Source organism: Entelurus aequoreus, linkage group LG07 (assembly GCF_033978785.1).
Source record: "Entelurus aequoreus isolate RoL-2023_Sb linkage group LG07, RoL_Eaeq_v1.1, whole genome shotgun sequence".
In the NCBI taxonomy this organism is placed as follows: Eukaryota; Metazoa; Chordata; class Actinopteri; order Syngnathiformes; family Syngnathidae; genus Entelurus; species Entelurus aequoreus.
Window position 1 is genome coordinate 8,263,290 of NC_084737.1, and position 20,000 is coordinate 8,283,289.

At 31.9% G+C, this 20,000-nt stretch overlaps 1 protein-coding gene across 5 annotated transcripts in view; it reads right to left on the minus strand.

The window, feature by feature from the left end:
* Positions 1–20,000, minus strand: part of rapgef3 (Rap guanine nucleotide exchange factor (GEF) 3) — a 111,390-nt gene that overhangs the window by 86,457 nt on the left and 4,933 nt on the right. For 4 of the 5 annotated variants that reach the window (XM_062052531.1, XM_062052532.1, XM_062052534.1 and 1 more), the window contains exon 1: positions 11,523–11,797. The exons of the other annotated variant lie outside the window; for it this stretch is intronic. In XM_062052531.1, coding sequence (XP_061908515.1) covers positions 11,523–11,606 — 84 coding nt within the window. In that variant the 5' untranslated portion in view covers positions 11,607–11,797. Of the gene's footprint in view, positions 1–11,522; positions 11,798–20,000 lie in introns of those variants that run through there. 5 annotated transcript variants of the gene reach the window in all.

The following is a 20,000-nucleotide window of genomic DNA, read 5'->3' on the forward strand; positions in this document are numbered from 1 at the left end:
TATATATATATATATATATATATATATATATATATATATATATATATATATATATATATATATATATATATCAATAAATAATAAATCAATACATGGATATATATATATATATATATATATATATATATAGTATAGTGTGTATATACAAACAAGCGTATTTCCATGAGAACTATAAATAAAATACATAAATAAAATGTAAACGTAAAATATGTAAATAAAACTATTTACGCGAGTCAAATGTGTAAATACAAATATTTACATTAGTGAAATAAATGTAAATATGTAAATAAAAGTGGTTAAAGTAAAAATACATGTAAAATATGTAAAAAATGTGTAGAATAAATATAAGCGCATAAACAAAAGTGTTCACATGAGTAAAATTCATGTAAATATTTATATTTTATACATATATTTTTACAGGTTTTCATTTCTTCAGAGGTCAGTTACTTTTTGGGCACGAGGTCAGACTTTCCCCCTTGGTTTTGTTTCCCTTCTATTTAGCGAGCGACTTGGGAGGGACGTCCTCTGTGGTGTCTGTCGTTGTTTGCTACGTAAGACGGCGTGACTAAACACCACGTCCGTCCACTCACACCCGCTCACGCCGTGCAAATTGCTGTACGTAAAAATGATTGTGCCATGTCGACACTTTTTGGAGCTCGTTGAAGATGTGAGAAAGAGCACGCTGTCTTCAGGCGACCTGCACACTGAAACAATCGAAGGCCAACAATAAACAATAAACGCTATTTATATCAGGACTTGTATAAAACACCTTCCTGTGGATCCACCCCACTGCTTCCAGTCTGCAGGAATTCTTCACAACCCGTGGAAAAAGTGGATTTTTATGGACTTTCATCACATTATCTTTGTAATTTCCTCATGCATGGTAACACAAATTATTGTATAAGACGATAATCCGCTCCCGTAAATCCACCGGTGTTGTGTTATGAGCTCAAATATACACATTTAGACGAGTGTAAATTCTCATTAAATCAGATTATCAATGGAAATCAGCTTTTGACTTCAGTAATTTAAATTCAAACTGAATGTATTTAGATTAGAAATTGGATGTACACGCTCTTTGGGTTACAACAATTTGTGTAAAGTTGGAGATGTTTGGGTTGTCAGTTTAAAAAATGCACTTTCTGGGTTGTCACCATTGGAATACAATGGAAGATACACGCATTGCATAAAATAGGAAATATTTGTTCTTTAAGTTCTAATAAGTGCATCAACTTCAAGATTGCCGCACTTTGATGTATTTTGAATTGCATAAACATGAGATACCTGCTCTTCAAGTTGTCACAAATTGGAACTAATAGGAGATAAATGCTTTTTAAGTATCACAATTTGCCATGAATTGGAGTTGTGTGCTTTTTTTAAGTCATCATAACTGGGCATTGATTGGAGATACTGTACATACTATAAAAGTCCTCATAACGAGGCATTATTTTGGAGATACAAGCTTTTTAAGTCATCATAACTGGGCAATGATTGGAGATACTGTACATACTATAAAAGTCATAACGAGGCATTATTTTGGAGATACAAGCTTTTTAAAGTCATCATAACGGGGTATTGATTGGAGATACTGTACATACTATAAAAGTAATCTTAATGAGGCATTATTTTGGAGGTACAAGCTTTTTAAGTCATCATAACGGGGTATTGATTGGAGATACAAGCTTTTTAAGTCATCATAACTGGGTATTGATTGGAGATACAAGCTTTTTAAGTCATCATAACTGGGTATTGATTGGAAATACAATCTTTTTAAGTCATCACAGCTGGGCAATGAATGGAGATAAAAGCTTTTTAAGTCATCATGACAAGGGATTGATTGGAGATACAAGCTTTTTAAGTCATCATAACGAGGCATTGATTGGAGATACAAGCTTTTTAAGTCATCATAACTGGGTATTGATTGGAGATACAAGCTTTTTAAGTCATCATAACTGGGTATTGATTGGAAATACAATCTTTTTAAGTCATCACAGCTGGGCAATGAATGGAGATAAAAGCTTTTTAAGTCATCATGACAAGGGATTGATTGGAGATACAAGCTTTTTAAGTCATCATAACTGGGTATTGATTGGAGATACAAGCTTTTTAAGTCATCATAACGGGGCATTGATGGGAGATAGAATTTTTTTAAGTCATCATAACTGGGTATTGATTGGAGTTACAAGCTTTTGAAGTCTTCATAACGAGGCATTGATTGGAGATACAAGCTTTTTAAGTCATCATAACTGGGCATTGATTGGAGATACAAGCTTTTTAAGCCATCACAAGTGGGTATTGATTGGAGATACAAGCTTTTTAAGTCATCATAACGAGGCATTGATTGGAGATACAAGCTTTTTAAGTCATCATAACTGGGTATTGATTGGAGATACAAGCTTTTTAAGTCATCATAACTGGGTATTGATTGGAGATACAAGCTTTTTAAGTCATCATAACTGGGTATTGATTGGAAATACAATCTTTTTAAGTCATCACAGCTGGGCAATGAATGGAGATAAAAGCTTTTTAAGTCATCATGACAAGGGATTGATTGGAGATACAAGCTTTTTAAGTCATCATAACGAGGCATTGATTGGAGATACAAGCTTTTTAAGTCATCATAACTGGGTATTGATTGGAGATACAAGCTTTTTAAGTCATCATAACTGGGTATTGATTGGAAATACAATCTTTTTAAGTCATCACAGCTGGGCAATGAATGGAGATAAAAGCTTTTTAAGTCATCATGACAAGGGATTGATTGGAGATACAAGCTTTTTAAGTCATCATAACTGGGTATTGATTGGAGATACAAGCTTTTTAAGTCATCATAACGGGGCATTGATGGGAGATAGAATTTTTTTAAGTCATCATAACTGGGTATTGATTGGAGTTACAAGCTTTTGAAGTCTTCATAACGAGGCATTGATTGGAGATACAAGCTTTTTAAGTCATCATAACTGGGCATTGATTGGAGATACAAGCTTTTTAAGCCATCACAAGTGGGTATTGATTGGAGATACAAGCTTTTTAAGTCATCATAACGAGGCATTGATTGGAGATACAAGCTTTTTAAGTCATCATAACTGGGTATTGATTGGAGATACAAGCTTTTTAAGTCATCATAACTGGGTATTGATTGGAGATACAAGCTTTTTAAGTCATCATAACTGGGTATTGATTGGAAATACAATCTTTTTAAGTCATCACAGCTGGGCAATGAATGGAGATAAAAGCTTTTTAAGTCATCATGACAAGGGATTGATTGGAGATACAAGCTTTTTAAGTCATCATAACTGGGTATTGATTGGAGATACAAGCTTTTTAAGTCATCATAACGGGGCATTGATGGGAGATAGAATTTTTTTAAGTCATCATAACTGGGTATTGATTGGAGTTACAAGCTTTTGAAGTCTTCATAACGAGGCATTGATTGGAGATACAAGCTTTTTAAGTCATCATAACTGGGCATTGATTGGAGATACAAGCTTTTTAAGTCATCACAAGTGGGTATTGATTGAAGATACAAGCTTTTTAAGTCATCATAACAAGGTATTGATTGGAGATACAAGATTTTTAAGTCTTCATCAAGGAGTATTGATTGGAGTTACAAGCTTTTGAAGTCTTCATAACGAGGCATTGATTGGAGATACAAGCTATTTAAGTCATCACAGCTGGGCAATGATTGGAGATACAAACTTTTTAAGTAATAATAACTGGGCATTGATTGGAGATACAAGCTTTTTAAGTCATCACAACTGGGCATTGATTGGAGATACAAGCTTTTTAAGTCATCACAACTGGGTATTGATTGAAGATACAAGCTTTTTAAGTCATCATAACAAGGTATTGATTGGAGATACAAGATTTTTAAGTCTTCATCAAGGAGTATTGATTGGAGTTACAAGCTTTTGAAGTCTTCATAACGAGGCATTGATTGGAGATACAAGCTTTTTAAGTCATCATAACGGGGCATTGATGGGAGATAGAATTTTTTTAAGTCATCATAACTGGGTATTGATTGGAGTTACAAGCTTTTGAAGTCTTCATAACGAGGCATTGATTGGAGATACAAGCTTTTTAAGTCATCATAACTGGGCATTGATTGGAGATACAAGCTTTTTAAGTCATCACAAGTGGGTATTGATTGAAGATACAAGCTTTTTAAGTCATCATAACAAGGTATTGATTGGAGATACAAGATTTTTAAGTCTTCATCAAGGAGTATTGATTGGAGTTACAAGCTTTTGAAGTCTTCATAACGAGGCATTGATTGGAGATACAAGCTATTTAAGTCATCACAGCTGGGCAATGATTGGAGATACAAACTTTTTAAGTAATAATAACTGGGCATTGATTGGAGATACAAGCTTTTTAAGTCATCACAACTGGGCATTGATTGGAGATACAAGCTTTTTAAGTCATCATAACTGGGCATTGATTGGAGATACAAGCTTTTTAAGTCATCACAACTGGGTATTGATTGAAGATACAAGCTTTTTAAGTCATCATAACAAGGTATTGATTGGAGATACAAGATTTTTAAGTCTTCATCAAGGAGTATTGATTGGAGTTACAAGCTTTTGAAGTCTTCATAACGAGGCATTGATTGGAGATACAAGCTTTTTAAGTAATCACAGCTGGGCAATTATTGGAGATACAAGCTTTTTAAGTCATAACTGGGCATTGATTCGAGATACAAGCTTTTTAAGTCATCAAAACTGGGCATTGATTCGAGATACAAGCTTTTTAAGTCATCATAACTGGGCATTGATTGGAGATACAAGCTTTTTAAGTCATCACAAGTGGGTATTGATTTTTAAGTCATCATAACGAGGGATTGATTGGAGATAGAAGTTTTTTAAGTAATCATAACTGGACATTGATTGGAGATACACGCGTTTTAAGTCATCATAACTGGGTATTGATTGGAGATACAAGCTTTTTAAGTCATCATAACGGGGCATTGATGGGAGATAGAATTTTTTAAAGTCATCATAACTGGGCATTGATTGGAGATACTGTACATACTATAAAAGTCCTCATAACGAGGCATTATTTTGGAGATACAAGCTTTTTAAGTCATCATAACTGGGCAATGATTGGAGATACTGTACATACTATAAAAGTCATCATAACCAGGCATTATTTTGGAGATACAAGCTTTTTAAAGTCATCATAACGGGGTATTGATTGGAGATACTGTACATACTATAAAAGTAATCTTAATGAGGCATTATTTTGGAGGTACAAGCTTTTTAAGTCATCATAACGGGGTATTGATTGGAGATACAAGCTTTTTAAGTCATCATAACTGGGTATTGATTGGAGATACAAGCTTTTTAAGTCATCATAACTGGGTATTGATTGGAAATACAATCTTTTTAAGTCATCACAGCTGGGCAATGAATGGAGATAAAAGCTTTTTAAGTCATCATGACAAGGGATTGATTGGAGATACAAGCTTTTTAAGTCATCATAACTGGGTATTGATTGGAGATACAAGCTTTTTAAGTCATCATAACGGGGCATTGATGGGAGATAGAATTTTTTTAAGTCATCATAACTGGGTATTGATTGGAGTTACAAGCTTTTGAAGTCTTCATAACGAGGCATTGATTGGAGATACAAGCTTTTTAAGTCATCATAACTGGGCATTGATTGGAGATACAAGCTTTTTAAGCCATCACAAGTGGGTATTGATTGGAGATACAAGCTTTTTAAGTCATCATAACGAGGCATTGATTGGAGATACAAGCTTTTTAAGTCATCATAACTGGGTATTGATTGGAGATACAAGCTTTTTAAGTCATCATAACTGGGTATTGATTGGAAATACAATCTTTTTAAGTCATCACAGCTGGGCAATGAATGGAGATAAAAGCTTTTTAAGTCATCATGACAAGGGATTGATTGGAGATACAAGCTTTTTAAGTCATCATAACTGGGTATTGATTGGAGATACAAGCTTTTTAAGTCATCATAACGGGGCATTGATGGGAGATAGAATTTTTTTAAGTCATCATAACTGGGTATTGATTGGAGTTACAAGCTTTTGAAGTCTTCATAACGAGGCATTGATTGGAGATACAAGCTTTTTAAGTCATCATAACTGGGCATTGATTGGAGATACAAGCTTTTTAAGTCATCACAAGTGGGTATTGATTGAAGATACAAGCTTTTTAAGTCATCATAACAAGGTATTGATTGGAGATACAAGATTTTTAAGTCTTCATCAAGGAGTATTGATTGGAGTTACAAGCTTTTGAAGTCTTCATAACGAGGCATTGATTGGAGATACAAGCTATTTAAGTCATCACAGCTGGGCAATGATTGGAGATACAAACTTTTTAAGTAATAATAACTGGGCATTGATTGGAGATACAAGCTTTTTAAGTCATCACAACTGGGCATTGATTGGAGATACAAGCTTTTTAAGTCATCATAACTGGGCATTGATTGGAGATACAAGCTTTTTAAGTCATCACAACTGGGTATTGATTGAAGATACAAGCTTTTTAAGTCATCATAACAAGGTATTGATTGGAGATACAAGATTTTTAAGTCTTCATCAAGGAGTATGGATTGGAGTTACAAGCTTTTGAAGTCTTCATAACGAGGCATTGATTGGAGATACAAGCTTTTTAAGTAATCACAGCTGGGCAATTATTGGAGATACAAGCTTTTTAAGTCATAACTGGGCATTGATTCGAGATACAAGCTTTTTAAGTCATCAAAACTGGGCATTGATTCGAGATACAAGCTTTTTAAGTCATCATAACTGGGCATTGATTGGAGATACAAGCTTTTTAAGTCATCACAAGTGGGTATTGATTTTTAAGTCATCATAACGAGGGATTGATTGGAGATAGAAGTTTTTTAAGTAATCATAACTGGACATTGATTGGAGATACACGCGTTTTAAGTCATCATAACTGGGTATTGATTTGAAATACAAGCTTTTTAAGTCATCATAACGGGGCATTGATGGGAGATAGAATTTTTTAAAGTCATCATAACTGGGTATTGATTGGAGTTACAAGCTTTTGAAGTCATCATAACGAGGCATTGATTGGAGATACAAGCTTTTTAAGTCATCATAACTGGGCATTGATTGGAGATACAAGCTTTTTAAGTCTTCATCAAGGGGTATTGATTGGAGATACAAGATTTTGAAGTCTTCATAACGAGGCATTGATTGGCAATACAAGCTTTTTAAGTCATCACATATTTTTGGGATCCAAACTTGATTTGAACATTAAAATCATAGTTTAAACTTGCATACAATAACAATTACAAAATATTGTTAGGATCAAAACTTGATTTGAACATTAAAATCATGATTTAAACTTGCATACAATAGAAATTGTATAATATTTTAGGAATCAAAACTTGATTTGAACATTAAAATCATAGTTTAAACTGGCATACAATAAAAATCATATTATATTCTTGGGATCAAAACTTGATTTGAACATTGAAATCATGATTTAAACTTGCAATACAGTAGAAATGATATGATATTTTAGGGATTAAAACTTGCATTCAATATAAATAATATATTATTTTAGGGATCAAAACTTGATCAGAACATTAAAATTATGATATAAACCTGCATACAATGACAATTATATAATGTTATTGAGATCAAAACTTGATTTGAACATTAAAATCATAGTTTAAACTTGCATACAATAACAATTACAAAATATTGTTAGGCTCAAAACTTGATTTGAACATTAAAATCATGATTTAAACTTGCATACAATAGAAATTGTATAGTATTTTAGGGATCAAAACTTGATTTGAACATTAAAATCATAGTTTAAACTTGCATACAATAAAAATCATATTATATTCTTGGGCTCAAAACTTGATTTGAACATTGAAATCATGATTTAAACTTGCAATACAGTAGAAATGATATGATATTTTAGGGATTAAAACTTGCATTCAATATAAATGATATACTATTTTAGGGATAAAAACTTGATCAGAACATTAAAATCATGATTTAAACTTGCATCCACTAACAATTATATTGTATTTTAGGGATCAAAACTTGATCAGAACATTAAAATTATGATATAAACCTGCATACAATAAAAATTATATAATGTTATTGAGATCAAAACTTGATTTAAACATTAAAATTATGGTTTAAACTTGCATACAATAAAAATGGTATACTATTTTATGGATCAAAACTTGATTTGAACATTAAAATCATGATTTAACTTGCATACACTAAAGATTATGTAATATTTTTGGGATCAAAACTTGATCTGAAGAATAAAATTATTGTTTAACCTTACATACACTAGAAATTATGTACTATTTTATGGATCAAAACTTGATTAGAACATTAAAATCATGATTTAAACATGCTTACACTAAAAATGATATATTATTTTAGGGATCAAAACCTGATCAGAACATTATAAATCATGATATAAACGTGCATACAATAGGAATTATATAATATAATATAAAATTTGATCAGAACATAAAATCATGGTTTAAACTTGCATACAGTAAAAATGATATAATGTTATTAAGATCAAAACTTAATTTGAACATTAAAATCGTGATTTAAACTTGCATAAACTAGAGATGATGTGATATTTTTGGGATCAAAACTTGATCTGAACAATAAAATCATTGTTTGAACTTACATACACTAGAAATGATATACTATTTTATGGATCAAAACTTGATAAGAACATTAAAATCATGATTTAAACTTGCATACACTTAAAATGATATAGTATTTTAGGGATCAAAACTTGATCAGACCATTAAAATCACGATTTAAACTCGCATACACTAAAAATTATTTACTATTTTATGGATCAAAACCTAATCAGAACATTAAAATCATGATTTAAACTTGCATACACTAAAAATGATATACTATTTTAGGGATCAAAACCTGATCAGAACATTAAAAATCATGATATAAACGTGCATACAATAGGAATTATATACTTTTTTATGGATCAAAACTTGATCAGAACATAAAATCATGGTTTAAACTTGCATACATTAGGAATTATATATAATTTTTGAGATCAAAACATGATTTGAACAATAAAATCCTGATTTAAACGTGCATACACTAGAGATGATGTAATATTTTTGGGATCAAAACTTGATCTGAACAATAAAATCATTGTTTAACCTTACATACACTAGAAATTATATACTATTTTATGGATCAAAACTTGATTAGAACAATAAAATCATTGTTTGAATTTCCATTCATTAGAAATGATATACTATTTTAGGGATCAAAACTTGATCAGACCATTAAAATCACGATTTAAACTTGCATACACAAAAAATGATATACTATTTTGGGGAACAAAACCTGATCAGAACATTAAAATCATGATATAAACATGCATACAATAGGAATTATATACTATTTTAGGGATCAAAACTTGATCAGAACATAAAATCATGGTTTAAACTTGCATACAGTAAAAATTATATAATGTTGAGATCAAAACTTGATTTGAACATTAAAATCGTGATTTAAACTTGCATACACTAGAGATGATGTAATATTTTTGGGATCAAAACTTGATCTGAACAATAAAATCATTGTTTGAACTTACATACACTAGAAATTATATACTATTTTATGGATCAAAACTTGATTAGAACATTAAAATCATGATTTAAACTTGCATACACTTAAAATTATATAGTATTTTAGGGATCAAAACTTGATCAGACCATTAAAATCACGATTTAAACTCGCATACACTAAAAATTATTTACTATTTTATGGATCAAAACCTAATCAGAACATTAAAATCATGATTTAAACTCGCATACACTAAAAATTATATACTATTTCAGGGATCAAAACCTAATCAGAACATTAAAATCATGATTTAAACTTGCATACACTAAAAATGATATACTATTTTAGGGATCAAAACCTGATCAGAACATTAAAAATCATGATATAAACGTGCATACAATAGGAATTATATACTTTTTTATGGATCAAAACTTGATCAGAACATAAAATCATGGTTTAAACTTGCATACATTAGGAATTATATATAATTTTTTAGATCAAAACATGATTTGAACAATAAAATCCTGATTTAAACGTGCATACACTAGAGATGATGTAATATTTTTGGGATCAAAACTTGATCTGAACAATAAAATCATTGTTTAACCTTACATACACTAGAAATTATATACTATTTTATGGATCAAAACTTGATTAGAACATTAAAATCATGATTTAAACTTGCATACACTAAAAATGATATACTATTTTAGGGATCAAAACCTAATCAGAACATTAAAATCATGATTTAAACTTGCATACACTAAAAATGATATACTATTTTAGGGATCAAAACCTGATCAGAACATTACAAATCATGATATAAACGTGCATACAATAGGAATTATATACTATTATAGGGATCAAAACTTGATCAGAACATAAAATCTTGGTTTAAACTTGCATCCAGTAAAAATTATATAATGTTATTGAGATCAAAACTTGATTTGAACATTAAAATCCTGATTTAAACTTGCATACACTAGAGATGATGTAATATTTTTGGGATCAAAACTTGATCTGAACAATAAAATCATTGTTTAACCTTACATACACTAGAAATTATATACTATTTTATGGATCAAAACTTGATTAGAACATTAAAATCATGATTTAAACTTGCATACACTAAAAATGATATACTATTTTAGGGATCAAAACCTAATCAGAACATTAAAATCATGATTTAAACTTGCATACACTAAAAACGATGTACTATTTTAGGGATCAAAACCTGATCAGAACATTAAAAATCATGATATAAACGTGCATACAATAGGAATTATATACTTTTTTAGGGATCAAAACTTGATCAGAACATAAAATCATGGTTTAAACTTGCATACAGTAAAAATGATATAATGTTATTGAGATCAAAACTTGATTTGAACATTAAAATCGTGATTTAAACTTGCATACACTAGAGATGATGTAATATTTTTGGGATCAAAACTTGATCAGAACATTAAAAATCATGATATAAACGTGCATGTAGTAGGAATTATATACTATTTTAGGGATCAAAACTTGATTAGAACATTCAAATCATGTTTTAAACTTGCACAAACTAGACATGATATAACATTTATGGATCAAAACTTGATTAGAACATTAAAATCATGTTTTAAACTTGCACAAAGTAGACATGGTATAACATTTACGGATCAAAACTTGATTAGAACATTCAAATCATGTTTTAAACTTGCACAAAGTAGACATGGTATAACATTTACGGGATCAAAACTTGATTAGAACATTAAAATCATGTTTTAAACTTGCACAAAGTAGACATGATATAACATTTACGGGATCAAAACTTAGTTGAAGAAGAAAAAGTATGAAATGAAAGCGATGACGCGGTACTTAGTGACTGGATGACAGCAGGCCGTGCAGTCAAGAGAGCTCCAGGGGGGATGAGTGTGTTTCCTACCCAGCTGATGCCTCGTATGGTCGGCGTGTCCAGCGAGCTTGTGTCCGGGAACACTTGGTAAGTGGAACTCCGGAACAGATGCATCGTTCCCGGGAAAACAAGACTCGCAAGTCGGACAGAGAAGGTTCCCCCCAGTCACGTGACCTGTCACCCGCCCGACACCGGACCATGGTACCGCTCCAGGACTTCATGCGGACCCAAGTCCTGCATGGCCGGGCTGGCTCGTACCTGGCGGCGCGCGTGCACGTCCTCTCGCCCGGCCTGCGTCACTTTCTTAGAGCGCCGTGCGCGCGCGCGCGCGGGAGGGTTGGCCAACGCAAATATCGACGGTGTCGATGCCAAGGGCAGGAGCCACGTCGGATCGATACTGTAGCGTGATGATATCACACACATATATATATATATTTTTTACAAATATATTTGTTTGTTCTTTTTATTGTGATGCAATTATTATTTTATAGCATTTTTATATACAGTTATTATATTTTATGTAATAACTGCGGTATTTTATTGATTTTGTTACATTGTCTTTTATTGTTGGATTTGTATCCAGTTTAACGTCGGATCGATACTGCATCGTGATGATATCAATTTTAGCTCTCTTGTGTTTGTTTGTTCTTTTTAGTGTGAGGCAATTATTATTTTATAGCATTTTTATATACAGTTATTATATTTTATGTGATAACTGCGGTATTTTATTGACTGTTTTACATTGTCTTTTATTGTATTTGTATCCAGTTTAATGTCGGATCGATACTGTATCGTGATTATATAAATTTCAGCTCTCTTGTGTTTACTTGTTTGTTTGTTCTTTTTATTGTGCGGCAATTATTATTTTATAGCATTTTTATACACAGTTATTATATTTTATGTAATAACTGCAGTATTTTATTGATTTTGTTACATTGTCTTATATTGTTGTATTTGTATCCAGTTTAACGTCGGATTGATACTGTATCGTGATTATATCAATTTCAGTTCTCTTGTGTGTGGTTGTTTGTTTGTTTGTTTATTTGTTTGTACAATTATGTTTGTTTGTTCTTTTTATTGTTAGGCAGTTATTATTTTATAGCATTTTTATATACAGTTATTATATTTTATGTGATAACTGCAGTATTGTATTGATTTTGTTACTTTTTTTTTTTACTGTTGTTGTGTGTAGTTGTTTGTTTGTTTGTACAAATATTTTTGTTTGTTCTTTTTATTGTGAGGCAGTTATTATTTTATAGCATTTTTATATACAGTTATTATATTTTATGTGATAACTGCAGTATTGTATTGATTTTGTTACTTTTTTTACTGTTGTTGTGTGTAGTTGTTTGTTTGTTTGTACAAATATATTTGTTTGTTCTTTTTATTGTGAGGCAATTATTATTTTATAGCATTTTTATACACAGTTATTATATTTTATGTGATAACTGCGGTATTTTATTGATTTTGTTACATTGTCTTTTATTGTTGGATTTGTATCCAGTTTAACGTCGGATCGATACTGTATCGTGATGATATCAATTTCAGCTCTCTTGTATTTAGTTGTTTGTTATTTTTATTGTGAGGCAATTATTATTTTATAGCAATTTTATACACATTGATTATATTTTATGTAATTGAGGTATTTTATTGATTTTGTTACATTGTCTTTTATTGTTGGATTTGCATCCAGTTTAACTTCGGATCGATACTGTATCGTGATGATATCAATTTCAGCTCTCTTGTGTGTAGTTGTTTGTTCTTTTTAGTGTGAGGCAATTATTATTTCATAGCATTTTTATACACAGTTATTATATTTTATGTGATAACTGCGGTATTTTATTGATTTTGTTACATTGTCTTTTATTGTTGGATTTGTATCCAGTTTAACGTCGGATCGATACTGTATCGTGATGATATCAAGTTCAGCTCTCTTGTATTTAGTTGTTTGCTTGTTATTTTTATTGTGAGGCAATTATTATTTTATAGCAATTTTATACACATTGATTATATTTTAATGTAATTGCGGTATTTTATTGATTTTGTTACATTGTCTTTTATTGGTGTATTTGCATCCAGTTTAACGTCAGATCGATACTGTATCGTGATGATATCAATTTCAGCTCACTTGTGTTTGTTTGTTTGTTTGTTCTTTTTATTTTGAGGCAATTATTATTTTATAGCATTTTTATACACAGTTATTATATTTTATGTGATAACTGCGGTATTTTATTGATTGTTTGACATTGTCTTTTATGGTTGGATTTGTATCCAGTTTAACGTCGGGTCGATACTGTATCGTGCTGATATCAATTTCAGCTCTCTTGTGTTTAGTTGTTTGTTCTTTTTATTGTGAGGCAATTATTATTTTATAGCATTTTTATATACAGTTATTATATTTTATGTGATAACTGCAGTATTTTATTGATTTTGTTACTTTTTTTTACTGTTGTTGTGTGTAGTTGTTTGTTTGTTTGTACAAATATGTTTGTTTGTTCTTTTTATTATGAGGTAATTATTATTTTATAGCATTATTATATTTTATGTTATAACTGCAGTATTTTATTGATTTTGTTACATTGTCTTTTATTGTTGTGTCTGTATCTAGTTTAATTGCTTTATTTTATATGAGCGTTTTATTCTGATTATTGTCGACAAAATCCTTGAATAAATCTTGTGAAATTACAAGTCAAAAGTATCGGCGTCGGCGATACTGGTTCATACAGTACAGTATTTACTTTGGTATCGGGCCGATACCAATATTTGCAGTATCACCCATCCCTAGAGTGTCATGCGCGTGCTTTGATACCACACGTGACTCTTTCTGGTATTTGACTACCTCCTTACTGACCTTTTTTTTCAGGTTGTACTTGTTCTTTTTAACGTCATCACCGTATCCAAACTTCACTTTTTACAATTTGTACTGATAATTTTAAAAAATAATAAGCAGGCAACTAAAAATGATGTCCTAAAGTCAGAAAAAAAGGGTGGAAATAGGGTTTTGGAAAATCCTGGAATTTTATTGAACTTGGAAAAAGGTAGTTAAAATTTCCCGGATGGTGGAATATGTTAAAGGTAGAATGGTTTGAACATGTGGAAATGGTGGAAGTTATTTATATAATAGTGCTGCTAGGATCCTGACGAGAGTGCGGAAATACGACCACATCACACCAGTTCTCCAAATCCCTTCACTGGCTTCCTGTTCCACTCAGGATTGAATAGAAAGTCTCCCTGCTAACCCACCACTGCCTCCATGGAAATGCCCCCCCTCTACCTCAAAGATCTACTCACCCACAAATCCTCCACACGACACCTTCGCTCCGGACAGGCTGACCTCCTCCAACTTCCGAGGACAAAGCTACGAACAATGGAAGACCGCCGCTCCCAGTCTGTGGAACGCTCTCCCTGACCAACTGAGGGCACCACAGACTGTGGATGCTTTTAAAAAAGGCTTAAAAAAACGTTCTTTTTAAAAAAGCCTTTCTTTTTTTTTTTCAATACATGCATACTAATTCTAGCTATTAGGCTGTTCTAGTTTTTATTTGTATTTATTTTTTATTATCTTTTTATGTATTTATTTATTTTAATACACTGTAGCACTTTGAGGTTGTTTGCTCAATGTAAAGTGCTTTTTATGAATAAAATATATTATTATTATTATTACATTGCAAAACCCAACATTATATAATGTACTAAATACTATACTCCCTGACCACCTGAGGGCACCACAGACTGTGGATGCTCTTAAAAAAGGCTTAAAAAACCGTTCTTTTTAAAAAAGCCTTTTTTTTTGGGTTTTTTTTTAGATATATGCATACTAGTTCTAGCTATTAGGCTGTTCTAGTTTTTATTTTTATTATCTTTTTATGTATTTATTTATTTATTTATTTTAATACACTGTAGCACTTTGAGGTTGTTTGCTCAATGTAAAGTGCTTTTTATAAATAAAATATATTATTATTGTTATTACATTGCGAAACCCAATATTATATAATATACTAAATATCATACTCCCTGACCACCTGAGGGCACCACAGACTGTGGATGCTTTTAAAAAAGGCTTTAAAACCCTTATTTTTAAAAAAAAAAGCCTTTTTATAGATATATGCATACTATTTCTAGCTTTTAGGCTGTTTTTATTTTATTTTATTTATTTTTTATTATCTTTTTATTATACTTTTTTTTTTTCAATACACTGTAGCACTTTGAGGTTGTTTCCTCAATGTAAAGTGCTTTTTACAAATAAAATCTATTATTATTATTATTATTATGTCAAACTCAAGGCCCGCGGGCCAGATCTGGCCCTCCACGTCATTTTATATGACCCGTAAAAGTCTGGAAATAATATGTGTCAATAAAATACCTTATATTTTCTTTTTTTACTTTCTTATTTTCTTACTGAAGGTATTAGGTTTTTTTCCCCCTAGTTTGACAGGGGAAACAAATAGTGTCCAATATTGCAACAAATATTATATTATATAACTTTTTTGGTCAAAATCCAAATAAATACTTCAATATCTGCTTATAATAATAATAATAATAATAATAATAATAATTATTATTGTAATGAATAATGACTTGGAAGCAAGTTATCCACTATAAAAATGACCAATAGATTTTACTGTAAAATTTTGGGAGTTTTTTTTACAGCATATTACTGTAAGTTGAAAATAAAAACGACCAATGTTTGTTTTTTTACAGTAAAATTCTGTCGACTGAGCTGTCAGTTTTTTTTTTTTTTAAATCCACAGTTGATGATTTTATGCTACCACATTTCATTATGTTAAAAAACTGGCAGCTGAGTTGCCAAAATTAAATTAAACAGCGGTACTGTATTTCCATTTACAATAATATGTGGTAAAAATCATAATAATAATTTAAAAAAACACAATTTTTTTAAAGCAAAAGTTTGGCAACTTTTCTTCTGTAAAAAAACTGTGGTAAAATCCGCAGATTTCTTTTACTCTTTACGGAAACAAATATTTAAATCCAGAGGCAAATTCGTTAATTATTTACTGTTACAAGCGGCCCTCTGATGGCAGCCATGACTGCGGTGTGGCCCTCAAAGAAAACAAGTTTGACACCCCTGGTCTAGTGGGACAGGCCAAAGTTAAGTCGGACAAAATGCAGTCCTTTATAAATTATTTCATGTTTCTGTGCGGCCCGGTAGCAAATGCTTCACGGACCGGTACCGGTCCCCGGACCGCTGATTGGGGACCAAAGCTTTACACCGCCACATCCCACGCTTTGCATTGGACTTGGTGATGTATGGCTTAGACGCAGCTGCTCGGCCATGGAAACCCCATTCCATGAAGCTCTCTGCGTGCTGTACGTGGGCTAATTTGGAAGTCCACATGAAGTTTGGAGCTCTGTATCAACTGACTGTGCAGAAAGTCCCCCTCTCTGTCAGTTTATGTGGCCTACCACTTGGTGGCTGAGTTGCTGTTGTTCCCAAACTCTTCACTTTTCTTATAATAAAGTTGACTTGGGAATATTTAGGAGCGAGGAAATTTCACGAGCAGATTTGTTGCACAGGTAGGAATCCTGTGACAGTTCCACGCTGGAAATCACTGAAAGCGGCACATTCTTTCACAAATGTTTGTAGAAACAGTCTCCATGCCTAAGTGCTTGGTTTGTGATCAGGACACCCGATTCTCATCATTTGGACGGGTGGCCAAATACTTTTGGCAATATAGTGTTCTTATCAAAATGTTCCGCCTCACATCAACTCTAAAGTTTGCTTGGCTTTTTCTCACCGTGGTTTGCACTTTGCTCGGCCGTTAAAGTGACATAACGCTCTCGGGCTTTTATGGATTCATAAAAAAAAAGGGACATTTATCTTGCGTTGCAGCACAGAAGCAGGTGAGCAACACATCATCATAAAGCAGCTCGGGCAAAATACCAGACTTGCTCACACTTTTCACCCAATGTCACCTTGTTCTATGTCATTTTTACAGTTTTTTACCGAATGGGACAACCAAAATGTACATGAAAATAAAGAAAGTGGGGTTTACAATATTAACTATGAACAATAAAACACTGAATATTAACAACTAGGGTTGTGTCCCCATACCAATATTTTGGTACCGGTACCAAAATGTATTTCGATACTTATATATACGTTTCTAAATAAAGGGGACCGCAAAAAATGTCATTATTGGCTTTATTTTGACTTGTACATGAAACTGTTTGTTTACTTACTACTAAAAAACAAGTTGTCTAGTAGGGCTGGGAATCTTTGTGTGCCACGATTCGATTCAAAATCGATTCTTGGGGTCACGATTCGATTCAGAATCGATTTTTTTCAATTCAACACGATTCTCGATTAAAAAACAATTTATTTATTTTTTTAAATTTTTTTATTTTTTATTTTTTATTTTTTTTAATGAAAACAATACACAACAATACCATAATAATACAATACAATTTCAAAACAAAACCCGACCCAGCAACATTCAGAATAGCAATAAACAGAGCAATTGAGAGGAGACACAAACATGACACGGAACAATCTAAAAGTAGTGAGACGAAAATGAATATTATCAACAACAGTATCAATATTAGTAACAATTTCAACATAGCAGTGATTAAAAATCCCTCATTGATATTATCATTACAAACATTAATAAAAAATTTAAAAAAGAACAATAGTGTCACAGTGGCTTACACTTGCTAAATGTCTAATGATAATGTCAATGAGGGATTTTTAATCACTGCTATGTTGATATTGTAACTAATATTGATACTGTTGTTGATAATATTCATTTTTGTTTCACTACTTTTGGTTTGCTCTGTGTGGTGTTTGTGTCTCCTCTCAATTGCTCTGTTTATTGCAGTTCGGAGTGTTGCTGGGTCGGGTTTGCTTTTGGAATTGGATTGCATTGTTATGGTATTGCTGTGTATTGTTTTGTTGGATTTATTAATTTAAAAAAAAAAAAAAAAAAAATGTATTAAAAAAAAATAAAATCGATTTTTTAAAAATGAGAATCGATTCTGAATCGCACAACGTGAGAATCGCGATTCGAATTCGAATCGATTTTTTCCAACACCCCTATTGTCTAGTATGTTCACTATTTTATTTAAGGACTAAATGACAATAATAAACAGGTTTCATGTACAAGTCAAAATAAAGCCAATAATGACATTTTTTGCGGTCCCCTTTATTTAGAAAACTATCGATAAGTATCTAAACACATTTTGGTACCGGTACCAAAATATTGGTATGGGGACACAACCCTAGTTGTTAATATTCAGTGTTTTATTGTTCATAGTTAATATTGTAAATCCCACTTTCTTTATTTTCATGTACATTTTGGGTAAAAAACTGTAAAAATGACATAGAACAAGGTGACATTGGGTGAAAAGTGTGAGCAAGTCTTGTATTTTGCCCCAGCTGCTTTATGATGATGTGTTCCTGTAAAAATAAATTGAATACAACTAGAACAGCCTAAAAGCTAGAAATAGTATGCATATATCTATAAAAAGGCTTTTTTTTTTTTTTTTAAAAAAAAAAAGGATTTTAAAGGCTTTTTTAAAAGCATCCACAGTCTGTGGTGCCCTCAGGTGGTCAGGGAGTATAATATTTAGTATATTATATAATATTGGGTTTCGCAATGTAATAATAATAATAATTCCTAGTGAACATACTAGACAACTTGTTTTTTAGTAGTAAGTAAACAAACAAAGTCTCCTAATTAGTCTGCTGACGTATGCAGTAACACATTGTGTCATTTATACACCTATTATTTTGTACACATTATAAAGGACAAACTGTAAAAAATGGATTATTAATCCACTTGTTCATTTACTGTTAATATCTGCTTACTTTCTGTTTCAACATGTTCTATCTACACGTCTGTTAAAATGTAATAATCACTTATTCTTCTCTTCTTTGATACTCGACATTAGTTTTGGATGATACCCCACATTTAGGTATCGATCCGATACCGAGTAGTTACAGGATCATACATTGCTCATATTCAAAGTCCTCATGTGTCCAGGGACGTATTTACTGACTTTATAAACATAATATGAATTGTTTTTTAAAAAGAAAAAATATTTTGTGACTAGATACGCTCTTGTACTTGGTATCATTACAGTGGATGTCAGGTGTAGATCCACCCATGGCGTTTGTTTACATTGTGACGCCGGTGAGCTATTGTATCCTCCTACGGTGTGTAGTGAAGCATGTTTAGTTATTCCTCGTCCTCCAGTGATAATGCTACTTGTAAGAAACTTGCTTTATTTGTCGCCATGGAGGCTAAAGCCATGTTTTAAAGCACCTCTTCCTGAGGGCGTTTCAGTGTTATAACTTCACCTTTATCTTTACTTTTTACACCAAAATGCGTCCATTTTCCCTTTTCTGTCTACACACTGTCTGCTTGTAAGTACTCTGTGTGTGTGCGCGCTGCCGAACATGCTCCTCCGCTCGTAAAACCAGCAATGTCACGCCCGCTATTACTACTTGATTTAAAAAAAACACATTAGCTTGTAGCTTGTGATGTGCTA